This window comes from Abramis brama, assembly GCF_963993115.1.
Source record: "Abramis brama genome assembly, chromosome: 19".
NCBI lineage: Eukaryota > Metazoa > Chordata > Actinopteri > Cypriniformes > Leuciscidae > Abramis > Abramis brama.
This window is the reverse complement of record NC_139981.1, coordinates 19,402,768-19,415,378: the sequence shown is the minus strand read 5'-3', so window position 1 is coordinate 19,415,378 and position 12,611 is coordinate 19,402,768. Positions and strand designations below refer to the sequence as shown.

Sequence of the window (12,611 nt, the reverse complement as noted above, 5' to 3'; positions counted from 1 at the left end):
GTATCCATGCAGCGAGATGTTTCAAAAAAGTGGTAGGGACATGTCCCACCCGTCCCATCTGCAAATTACGCCTATGGTAACTAGTCATTTTAGTCCAGGGGTGTCCAGTATTCCTGCAGAGTTTAACTCCATCCCCAGTTAAATACACCTGAACCATTAATCAAAGTCTTCAGGATTGCTGGAAAATTTCAGACATGTGTATTAGAACAGGTTTGAAGCTTAACTCTGCTGGATTGACCCTCCAGGAGCAGGATTGGACACCCCTGTGTTAGTCTGCATAAGATTTTCCACACAGATAAGAAAGTTTGATGAGAAAGAGAATAAGACATGTGGACAGCTAGAGAGGTTTCAGGCTGTTCTGTGTCTTGTGTGTCGACAACTATGACAACAAAGAAAGCTCCCAGTCTCCCAACTCCCAGCTGGGAGAGTTCTTTCTGACGTGCCACTGTTTGCAGCTGGAGCCTGGAGACGTCATGCATCATCTGTGAACCTCCGGGCTCTTCACATGTACACAGTCTATGTGTGGCGCTTTAGACGCCTTCGGCAATGTTCTGCACGCTGTTCCTCCTAATTGTTCCTTTGTCGGTGTTTACAAAATGTTTAGTTTGTTTGGTCGTCTTTGGCTTTGTTGTTCAAAGCTTTCTATAGATAATGGATTTGTGTGTTTGAAGTGAGCACTGCAAGCCTAGCAGATTGCTAATTTATTTAGTTCTGGCTTTCATGTGATAGACTGTGGATTTGGTTTCTCCAAAAGCATCAGAATAGAAATCCTATAGGATTTGATGCATGCATCAAACATGGCTAAATACCAGCAGAGCAAAAAAGAAAACCATTACACTATCCAAAAATGCTTTAATTTATGAGTCAGTTTTGTACCATATATTTATACACTGCTCAGGATACAGATTTGCTGGGCAAGACAAAATAAAAATAAAAATTTTGTTCGTCTCCATTGGCCTGGATTCATGCGTTTGTCATCTTGTAGTTTTACAATTTCCTAAGGAAAGCTTACAAACGTATATCAATAGCTTTAACAGTACAACAACAAGAACATTAAATCTACTTTGATTGTAACCGATTCAGGAACCTTTTTAAGACATACAATACTTTTTGTGTGCGGAAAACAAACAAAAATAACTACTTTATTCAGCAATTTCTTCTCTTCCGTGTCATTCTCTGATGCTGTTGATGTAGTTAACACATTTTCTTGTGTATCAGCAGAGCTAAACACTTAGTTTTTTTCATTTGGCTTGACTTTTGTTAAATTATAACGTCTTTTGTAAAATCCCTTGAAAGGTTGAAAGGCTTAGTTCACCCAAAAATGAAATTTCTGCTATTAATTACTCACCCTCATGTCGTTCCAAACCCGTAAGACCTTCGTTCATCTCAGGAATAACAAATTAAGATATTTTTGATGAAATCGGCTGACGCTTTTCACATGAGCGCCACGACGCGTGCGTGTGATGCTGACGCAGGAGTCAGCCAATAATGAGCCGCCGTTCTGACGTAGAACCCGGAAGTGCTGCACTGTTTACTACGTCAACAGCGTCAGAGACTGACATGGAAGAGAAGAAATTGCTAAATAAAGTAGTTATTTTTGCTTGTTTTTTTGCACACAAAAAGTATTTTCGTCGCTTCATGATATTAAGGTTGAACCACTGTTGTCACATGGACTATTTTAACAATGTCTTTACTACCTTTCTGGGCCTTGAAAGATGCAATGATGTTGCTGCCTATGGCTGGTTCAGATACCTGTCGGATTTCATTAAAAATATCTTAATTTGTGTTCCGAAGATGAACGAAGGTCTTACGGGTTTGGAACGACATGAGGGTGAGTAATTGATGGAAATTTCATTTTTGGGTGAACTAACCTTTCAAAGTAAGTAAATGTAAGAGTGCATTTTTTACACTTATAAAAAATATGCTGCTATTAAACCATTGCATTTGCTCAAGCTTTATATGTAGGATGAGTGTGTTTATGTTTCCCCCATTCACCTCTGCTTCCTCTCAGTTTTCAAACAGAAGGTGTGCTACTGCAAAAGTTTAATAATCAGCTAGTGTAACAGATGCTTCTCACCTGTTCTGTCACTTCACTGAAACCTGTTTCTTTCTTTTCTGGGCTTTTTATGTACATTCACAATTTAATTTAATTAAATGCTGCTTCATTTCCTGAAACATGTTTCAGAGAGAAGGAAGTACAAACAAGGTCTTCTGTAATTTTTACATCTTTTCCCTTTGTGAAATTTGTGCAGTGGGTCATGTCTTACCTTTAGGATACAGTTTTGTTTAACAGATTTACTTCAAAAATACAGTGAGTCTTGTTTTTTAAGGATGAGTGTTTTATCCCCACCCAATCCCCTTCTCTTCCTTTGCAAACAGAATGTGCGCCCAGTGCTTAAAGGTGTCATGAATTGAGAATCAAATTTTCCTTGATCTTTTACCATGTCATTTAACAAGTCATTGTACTATTAAAAACTTACTATATATTTCAGAACTCAAAACTTCCTTGTTAATCCAAAAACAGCTTTTATTGAAACCAAGCTCTGAAAACGACTCCTTTCAGATTTTGTCACATTATGACGAAAAACCGCCTCTGCAGAATCAGGTCAATGCCTATGTTTACATGGTCACGTCTGTGGCCCTGCCCACTGACGCGTTAGTGAGATGAGATGGAGTGAAGAGAGATACAGCATCACTGGACTTAAAGTAACATTACCTTCCAAAGGATCCTATAATGCTAGGAAAGTGTTTATTTATTTTCATAGTGTTTCAGTAGAGCATTATTTGTTTCACATTTTACTGTGGATTCGCAATTTCAGACTTTTATGGTAATATATGTTCCGGACAGTAATGCCACTGCATGTAAGTAACTGTTAATTCTGTGATCAGTGCTTTCCGATATGTAATGATTAATGTCAGACAGTCAGACATTCTTTGTCTCAAAATGTTTAGTGCTGTCAATGCTTCAGTAAATCAAGCCAGTGACTAAACAGTCAACTACACATTGTTTCTCTTAGTAGCGTGGAAATTGAGATTATATACAGAAAGCAATCAAAGAACCCTCACTTTATAATCACTGTAGCTGTCACACAGCGAGAGTTTATCAGTGACTGAGTTCTAGACTCTCGCTAAAACTTATAATCAATGACGCTGTCTAAACTCTACAATGATTCTCTTATTTACATCATGTTTACACTGTTAGGTGATAAAAGTGAAAGCTTTTCATTGCAATGAAGGCTACAATGCTCATTGCCTTTGATAGTAATAGCAGTGGACGTTTACATTGAAGTCTCATAGCAGATTTCCAACAGAGTGTTCAAATCAGAGGGCTAAAATTAGGGCAGAAAATTGGTTTTTATTTCTAAATGAAATACTAACATTTATAAGTGCACCTCAGGAAACAAAATATAAAAATGCTGTTCATGACCCCTTTAAATATCTGGAATGTTAATTGAAAGGTTGGTTAACTTTGCAAGGACTGAGGATCTGTTCTGTTGTACACAAGCAAGGCATTTAACCTCAAGTAAAAAAAAAAAAAAGAAAGTATTTTGGATTAATTGACCAAGTGGTATAGTATGAAGCGACTCACAAACCTATTCTTATTTGCCATTTCAGGTTAAAAATGCCAACTTGTGGGTAATGGCGAGGCTAGGTTAACAGTAATGTGGTTTTCATTCACACACTGATTAGTATATGGAAAATAGCATGCTTATTTATAGAACAACAATCAAACAACAAAAACTGCTGGAAGCCAGTCACCAAGAATACAACTCTGTAAACTCAGAGGGTGACAGAAAGACAGCAGAGACCGTGGGAGGGAAACGATCACAGACAGGGCATAGTGATGTATAGAGACTAGAGATGTGAATATATAAGAGACAGTCCAAAAGGAGTCACACTGCTTGGGTAGAAACTGGTGTCTTTGTGGCACCAGTCAAGGTTCAGAATTTCAATCTCCTATCTAATGCTGTGCATTGTGCCTGTAGTCTGGAGCCTATCTGACCTATACTTATGACAACCATGTTTATTGAATGCACTACTAAATGCTGTAAAATCAGTACTAATTTTGTTCTTACAAATTACGATTCCTTAGTAAAATTATGCATTGCATTTTCGAAAAATCTATGCTTCGCCTTTTTCACATCCCTAACCAAGAAATGCTTTGTGAAATTGCCTTTGTGACCTGCATTGTAAAACATGTTGTATTTACCTTTGTGTATGAAATGCTCTCAATAGAAGCTCTGTTGTTCAAAAACCCAAGCTTGACTATAAGATCAGTACTCTGCTGTTGTTTTCTACCGGGAACGTTTCTGACATTTTACAGGGTTTTGACTTGTACATGCTCTGCTATCCGACAAGCTGTGTACGAGGATCCATTAAATATTTGGCTTTCTGTCCAAAATCCTTTTGAGCTTGACGGAAAGTCGTCTTTGTTTCCCACCAAGCTGCTTTTCCATCCCTGTGCGAGCAGTCTGAGGGTGAAGTGCTTGTATGTAAATCCTCAAATCTACATGCGCACATTCTATTTAATTTCACAGCTAGCTGAGTGGCCCTAATCACATCCAGACATTTTGGGTCCTTTGCTATTCAAATCTAATAGACTCTTTTGGAGATGTGGGACATTGTGCAGTTCAGTCTTTTTGCCATCCCATCTGTTGGAGGTCTCTTGTGTCATAACCGTAGCAAAAATAATTAAAATCACTCTTCAAAACAAAGACTACAGCATCGTGATTTTGAATATAAACCTAATTGCTTTGTTCTTTTGTGGCCATGCTTAAGTGTAAGAGGAAATATGCTTTTCCCCTCTCTAATCCTTGTAATATTAATACAAATGTTGAATTTCTATCTTGTTGAATCATCTAAAATGAAGAATGTTTTCCCTTACAGTACCAGAAAGGTTTCTGACCAACCTGAATGTGACGCAGAAGACTGTTGTTTCTCAGGAGAGAATCACAGGGTAAGCATGTGTTGTTAGTCTCCACTTGGTGCTTTATTACTAGATCTGTTTTACTTCTGGATGAATCGCATGAATTTATTTTCTTCTATACTTTTTTAAGAGAAAAATCAGAGGTGCTAAGTTTTGTTTGTGGCTGACTGGGCAGTAGCTTGATTTTTATAACTTCTGTATGGGGACAGGCGATGTAAGAATACACTGTTTAAAAAAAAAAAAAAAAAAAAAAAAAAAAAAAACATAAATGGAGTTGACCATTGCCTGAAGGCAGTGCCGCTGCATCAGGGACCTAGTGGGAGCCAGAGCTGTTTTTAATGTTTGCACTTGAAAATAAAAAAAATGCTGAAATTGTCAATCAGAGGCTTCTGATTGAGCTGTGAACATACTGTCCTATTCTTGTCAAGTTATTTGATTTCAGCACATGAGGTCATTATTTTGTTCAATTAACTCAGTGACTGTATGAATATTAGTCACACAGTGTCTATTATAATTAATTAGACCCTAATTAACAACTACTGTCTCAGTTTTTAAATAAAACAAGGGCATCAAAAGTGTAATGTTGATCCACTTTAATACCACTGATCGTTTAGGTTAAACTTTTATTAGAGGTATTTTTATTACAGACAGTGCTTATTGGGGTCGTTTCTTATTACCACAGAAACATGCTGTTCTTTTTGTTGCAAATATGGACTGACTGCCTTAAGCATTTGCTTTCCATGGAAATAATTAAAATGCCAAATAATTCAAGTATAAAGGCCCTTTTCCCACTCCTAGCTAGCATTGATAGCAAGTATATATTTTGTTTACCTATTACATGTGTTTTACGTGGCTTTATGGCTACCCCCTGGTAAGAGAGTGCATCAAAGCAATGGCTTAATCATATTTTCATCTGTGGAAATGCAGCTAATACAAATACCATGCAGAGCCTTTCTAACAAATATAAAGGTCCATAGAGTAAGTGTTTCCAACCAATTATTCTCACTGCTTTTACTTCTGGCTCTTCCATTTATATTGGGTGAAGTGTTTAGTCCACTTAAACAGAGATAAACAGATGTAGGATAAACAAAAGTGAGCAGAAATGAGAAGTTATTTTCACAGCTTTTAAAGCCCAGTTCTGAGAGATGCCAGACAAGGTAACTATAATAAAATAGTCTCAAAAACATTTGCATAAAACATTGATACATTTATTGAAATATATTAGAAAATGTAGTCACCTGAATAACTAAACTCTATTGACACTATTCATTTTTTCTCCTTACAGATATTTTCCTCATCTCTTGCTCCTTCAAACTTCCTCTTTCCTCAAAACAAGACAGACAGTAGTTTCAGCGGCCCTTCTGAGTGTCAGCACGTTCCTGAGACACACAGGGCACTTACAGAACACTGTGTCACTAACAACCCTGCAGGAGATGCCAAAAGTCTAGGAAAGTCGCTTCAGACAAGTCTCAACATCCAGTGGGAGAAGCAGCAGTCAGCCCCTCATAAATCAGAAACTGAAGTTCCGTCAGTGGACGTTACACGTAAGGAAACAAAGGGGGAGGAAAAAGGGGTGAATGGAGGGCTCTGGGATACTAGAATAATTCAAGAGTGCCGTAACGGGACCTCTGGGCTTCTAGATGTCGAGAAGCAGTATCTCTGTCACCCGATCGTGGGCTCAGAAGGGAGCTTGTTAGCTGAGGAGTCCCATATACAGAGCATGCACTCCGCCACGGGAGGAGGAGCAGCCTTTGTCCCCAGCTTGACTCGCTTGAAGCACTTTTCACAGAGGCATAGCCCACTTACCATGGAGGGCCAATTTAGCGAGCACATTTTATCCAGAATGTCTGTTGAGAGTCATGAAGCCAAAGTCCATCCAGAAGGAAGTGGGCTCAGCTCTAGCCTGGGGAGCCTTGCAAGTAGAGTGTCCTGGATGCTGGCGGACGCAGGGCGTGTGCTTACAAACTCTTTGAAGGAACAAACCGGTGGTAGAGAAAGCAGTTGGTACAATCAAATGTGCTCAATGGTAAAGGATCTACCCTTTGTACACCATATCCAGTTAGAATTGACTCTAAGACCACAGGCAAAACCAACTCTGGAGGCAACCCAGTTTCGACATAATCTGTCTCACAGTGAGATATTGTCAGTAAGAAAACAGAGTGTAGCGTTGCCTTCCATGCAAGATCTGTCAAGATCCAGAACAGATGAATGGAAGAGCCCTTTGATGGCTTTGGAGACAACTCGGACAAGGGATTCGGTGACCACCCAGATAAGTGAAGGACTGAAGGTATGCTGCCAAAGACTACACCCTGTACCTGAACCCTTGCTCCATCTCCAGAACCTTCCACCTCAGCAGCTTCTCTCCTGCCTGCACAATGCCATCCCTGCCCACTTGCTAATGGAAGAGCGGGTGTTAGCTTTATACTGGCTCAGTGTCGCCACCTGTTCTCAACCAGATCCACAGCCTGCAGTTATTGTCCTTTTCCAGACTAAGCTTTTGGTGGTCACCTTTGATCCTTTGACTGATTCTTCCAGCCCCACACACTCTTTAAATGTTTTCCATGAATTATCTTTTCAGGAAATACAGGAGATCCACATTGGTTTTGCTGGGCAGACTGTCAGACTGACGGGCATCACAGAGAACAGCATACTTACCTTGCACACTTGCAATGCAGTCTTGAGTCAAGAACTGTCCCGAACTTTACTTGAGGCTATTTGCCCTTTCGAGAGTGGTGCACTGGACCATCCGCTACTGTCAAGTGACATAGTATCTTTGTCCTTAGACTGGGACTCCCATATTAAGGATTTGCTTCTACCCTCTGGTGGGCGCCTTACATGCTCTTTCCAGAAAACTATGGCTAAGGTGGTCTTCCTGTTACATGGTAACATGCAGGGTGAACGTCCGGCACTTGCGCATGTACAAATACTTCTTTACACGACTGTCAGATTTCAGCGATCAAGTCTCGAGCTGCACACTGACCCCATTGTACCTGTTTCACAGGTGGCACCAATAGAATCTGAGCTTGTCCAGCTTGTCCTGACTGACACACACCTGTGTCTCTTGCGTGAGAATGCTGTTTATCATCCACCTCCACGTTCACTAGCTATAGTGGCACCTCAGGCCCAGTTCAGGCTAATAGACCTGCGGCAGCGTTTGGACGTCCGTTGTGTGCTGGTCAGAGACGGATACGGCAGTATGTGTCTGGATGTGGTTTTGGCTCATGTCTACCGGAAATCCGGTGGTACTGGAGGTCACTCTCAACCTCTAGAGGTCTGCAGTGCTGATGAGGCAGCTGCCCAATCTCCTACCAAGTCTGATTCATCTCCCCGGAATGAAGTGTGGAAATTAACTTTCAGCAGCTCCGCTGAGGCCACCTTCCTGATTAATAACTTGTCAAACATTTGATCAAGGACCTTCCAGCAAAATAATTAATAGCCCAGTGAGGAGAATTCGACAGACGACTACAAATAGCCTGAGTGCACCGAAAACATGACATGAGTCGGTGGCGCTAAGATTTGAGAAATATTTTGTAATTGTTCTGTTATTTTGTTACTTTTCCTTGAAGTTTTATGACTAGCATTGTGAGAAATTTGTCTGACAAAGGGATGAGTAAAGGACACACACCAAAAAACGATAACTGTAACAATAACTATATTAGTGTCCACACCAACGCACAATATTGTTCTGTTTATTCTAAGCATGTGCTGCAGTTATGCAGATGTCTGCCTTTAAATGCTTGAGCTATTTAAAGCTGGTTGGATTCTGATTGGCTGTCTATGTTTTCAGCAGGAAAAAAACCTTGTGAAAGTGATTCCAGCTATATTGTTTCTCTGTGCCGTTATCATTACAGTTGTGGTGTTGATTCTGCTATTCTTTTATGTTTAGAACGATTTATTTTATCGATGTAGTTATCATCCTTGGTGTGAATGGGTCTTAGTCATTGGAAGTAGTGCCCATGATTAAGATCATAAATTCATAAGGCTGGTTGAGACCATTGACATAGTAGTAATGGTGTTTGTTGGGCAATATTATATGGGCAGATCAAAAAGTATTGTTGATTCAGAGTACTGTATAATGGATCTTTAAAATTGTATAATAGGATTAAAGAATCAGTACTAGACCTAAATTTTCATGTTCATTTTATTCAGTGCCAATTATAGAATCTAAAGTGCGAGATTGCTTCAAATTTGCATTTGTCATGTTTATCCCTGTGCGTCACCAGTATGCTTTTATAGTGTAGTTCATTATCTCCAATTGCACAGTTAAAGTTATATTGTTTCGGTTGAACAGTGATGTGTCACCCAAACATAAAAATGAAAAAAACAAAAACAAAAAAAACCCCTGCTTCTCTCTCTCTTCATTTTTCACACTCTTCCCAACCTTGTCTTTGACTTATATTTCCTTGCTTCACAAAAAAGTCATGTTGCATGCCTGCAGCTTCCAGCAGCTACTGTATCAGTATGCATCTCTTGAACTCATCATGGTGTGGGTAGATTCCAAGGTCAAGGTGAGATTGTTTTTTTTTTTCTTGTTTTTTTTCTGAAGGGTCACTTAAGTTCTCTGCATCACATTGCTAGCTAATAGCTTCATGGCCCCTTTTGTTTCAGACCCTGCTGTGTAATATATTAGTTATGGTTCTATCGTGCCTCCTTTTTGCCAGCCATGCTCCCTGTTGTTGACTTTATGCCACTGAAGAAGAGGAGCAGGAAGAAGACATTCTTCCTCCCTACCTTGTCTAAAAATGGTATACTGTGTAGAAAATGATGGGTGCATGTACAGTGCAATCACCTAGTGCTTTTCTTTGACAATGCCAGCAAGAGAGGGAGAGAGTGCCTTTTAATAAAAGTACATCATGTGCCTTCTCAGAAAATCAGAGCTTTTCACCTTTTCAGACTTGAAATACTGTGTAAGTGAAAAGATCCTGTCCTAAGGCCAGATTTTTCCAGAATTAATTTTTTATGGCAGACTGCAAGTAATATCAGCTGAGCTGTTGTGTCATGTTTTATAGCAAAAAAGAATGTCATAAGTGTTTTATGCAGGCTTAAGTCTGCATGCATTGTTCTACTGTGCTTCATTCATATTTACATTCATATAACGTTAAAGATGCGCTTACAATTTTTCCCCTCAAAGTTAAACCTTGAAGAAATGAATGGTAATAATTTTAAAGAACTAAATATGTAAACTCACATGAGATGAAGAATCATCATATAAGTGGCTTAATAAAAGCTGTTTTATTTAACACAGAAAAAAAGAACATTCTGTTATCATGAATATTGCTGACATTCTTGATCTTTGTGAGCTAAAGTGAAATCTGCAGAGAGAGAAAACCCGCTCCCTATTATCAGCTTTACTGAAAGAGTGTTACCTTCTTGCTTGCTATAATGTATCAGAGACTCCATAATTACATATAGGCCCTATACTCCAACCAGCACAGTCCTCATAAAAGTGGATTGATAATCCTCCCTTATCCCTTTAATGATTAGTTTTTGCCCATTTTGGCTGGTTTTTGGTTTAACAGATTTTGGCTCTAACATCTACTATCTAAATAAGCACTCCTAAAAACCTTAATGAGCATTTATCACCAGCTCCTTTAATTGCATATGAAACATCAGTGATCAAGTAAAGACAAGCAGTCAGCAAGCCATTTAGCACAAGAAGTGGAATTTTTTTATATGCTTGATGAAAACTTTGAGGGATGTAATGATGAGTACCGGGAACCAGTACTGTGTATATTTTCGGTTCGTAAGACAAGTCAAGTAATTAAAGATTAATATTCAAAGCATTATAGTCAGTTAATAATGGTACTCTACAAACATAAAAAATGTGCAACAATTTTATAGGTGACAGTTTAGCATTTGAGGTTCAACTGTGAGGTTGTTTGACGGTGAGGCCATTCACAAAGTTTAGAGCTACAAAAACCCATGCATCATTAAACTAATAAAATACATTACAGTGTGATTCTTTTACTCGTGTATTGTGCAGATAAAAAGAATGCATCCATCTCTGTGATGAGAGAAGAGCTTGTTTTATTTTATTTGGAGTCATCACATAAAAAGCCTCCCTAACAAATAACCGTTATTGCAGGACGAGAGCTGTGTGACGCTGGATACCATTATTCAACCCAACAGAGACCCCAAAATTTGCTAGCTACCATGATAACAATAGTAGACTCTGTATTGCTGTTATTATAGTCAATCAATTGTGAAGGCCAGAGGGCTCTGTGCCACTGTAGTCTCCTTATGGATGCTTTTTGAATGCTTTATCCATCACATTAGAAGCAAGCCTGTTTGAAATATAACAAATAAAGGCAAGATGACAGCGCGAATAGAAAGGCACCCTCTTCCCGCTCAGCACCACTGATCAGGTCAAGCGGACAAAAGCCAGGGAATGATGTGTGGGGCTTTTTCTGAGAAAGTGTGTGCGTACGAGCGGAGCTTCTCGCCTGGACCAGCGAGACCTCTTATCTCGCCTTTGCAGGCCCTGTGAGGTGGGATGCGTCCTCTTTCATTAATATACTTCACACCTCCTCTGCTTTAATGGCTTTAGGTGTGCCCAGTGCCTGATGGGAGAAACAGGTGGGGCCTCTTGGTGAGCTTGACAGCTCCTGAGAAAATTTCTCATTTTAGCTACCTCGTTGCTTCGCTCTCTATTTTTCTAAGAGAGCCATCAATCATGCATGTATGCCTTTGTTTGTAACCTTAGCTGCTTGATCCCAGAAGATCCATCAAGTTAGAGTACAGTACATTAAGTTAAACAGTAATGACATTGAAATATAGTGCTTCTTTCTAATAAGGCCTCTTAAAGGAAAGCCATATTTAGTAAGCACAAATGTGGAGGAAATTATATGAGCGAGAGTTAATACACGTCACGGAAAAACAATACCTCAGATGGAGGTTTGTAGGTTTGTTTCTGGGTAACATTAAAGAAATTATAGAGGACCATTTTGACGAGGAACATTGATTCTGTTTGCCCTTTTTGTGTGTTCAGTCCAATTTAACAATATTAAATTATACTTTAATGTTGAGAATAATGCTGTTGTGTTTTATGCAATGTTAATTAGTGCCATTTTCCATTTTGTAAGAAAACAGTGGTTTTCGATTATTTATTTTTGTTTAAAAAAAAAAACTTGCATCTTGCAAAAAACTAATTATTATTATTATTTTAAATACCAAAAACTTAATTTATTATTATTCATTATGTTTTTGTTGACTTAATGGGCATAAAGGAGCCGACAGCAAAGGTTTTATTGCAAAAACATGTTATGTCACTTTTTCCCACGTGTTCTTTTGGTTTTCATTGTTTTGTTGATAATGAAAAGTTACTCTCTATATTGCAATGCAAAACAAACTTTTTGCCATATTGATTATTTTCTGTAAACTTTCTGTTGCAAAAACACATAAAACATATTATTGAAAATGACTTTTAATGCATTAAAAAATAAATGAATATATTCAAATGCGACACTGCTACGCAGGAACGATATTAAAAGCATAGTTCACTCCAAAATTAAAATTCTGTCATCATTTACTCACCCTCATGCCATTCCAAACCCATGTTTTTTCCCCCATCTGTGAAACGCAAAAAGAGATGGATGAGGGATGTGAGGATGGTGGCTGTAACTGTCAGGCTCCAAAAAGCACATAAAAGTACCATTAAAGTATCATTAGTCCATACAACTCGCAA

General features: G+C 38.8%; 1 protein-coding gene across 1 annotated transcript in view; it reads left to right on the top strand.

Annotated features, from left to right (window-relative positions):
- Positions 1-9,298, top strand: part of kif16bb (kinesin family member 16Bb) — a 36,777-nt gene extending 27,479 nt beyond the window's left edge. The window contains exons 18-19 of the mRNA XM_084092337.1: positions 4,888-4,957; positions 6,213-9,298. Of these exons, the coding sequence (XP_083948463.1) occupies positions 4,888-4,957; positions 6,213-8,333 (2,191 nt within the window). The 3' untranslated portion in view covers positions 8,334-9,298. The remainder of the gene's footprint in view (positions 1-4,887; positions 4,958-6,212) is intronic.
- Positions 9,299-12,611: the final 3,313 nt, after the last annotated feature.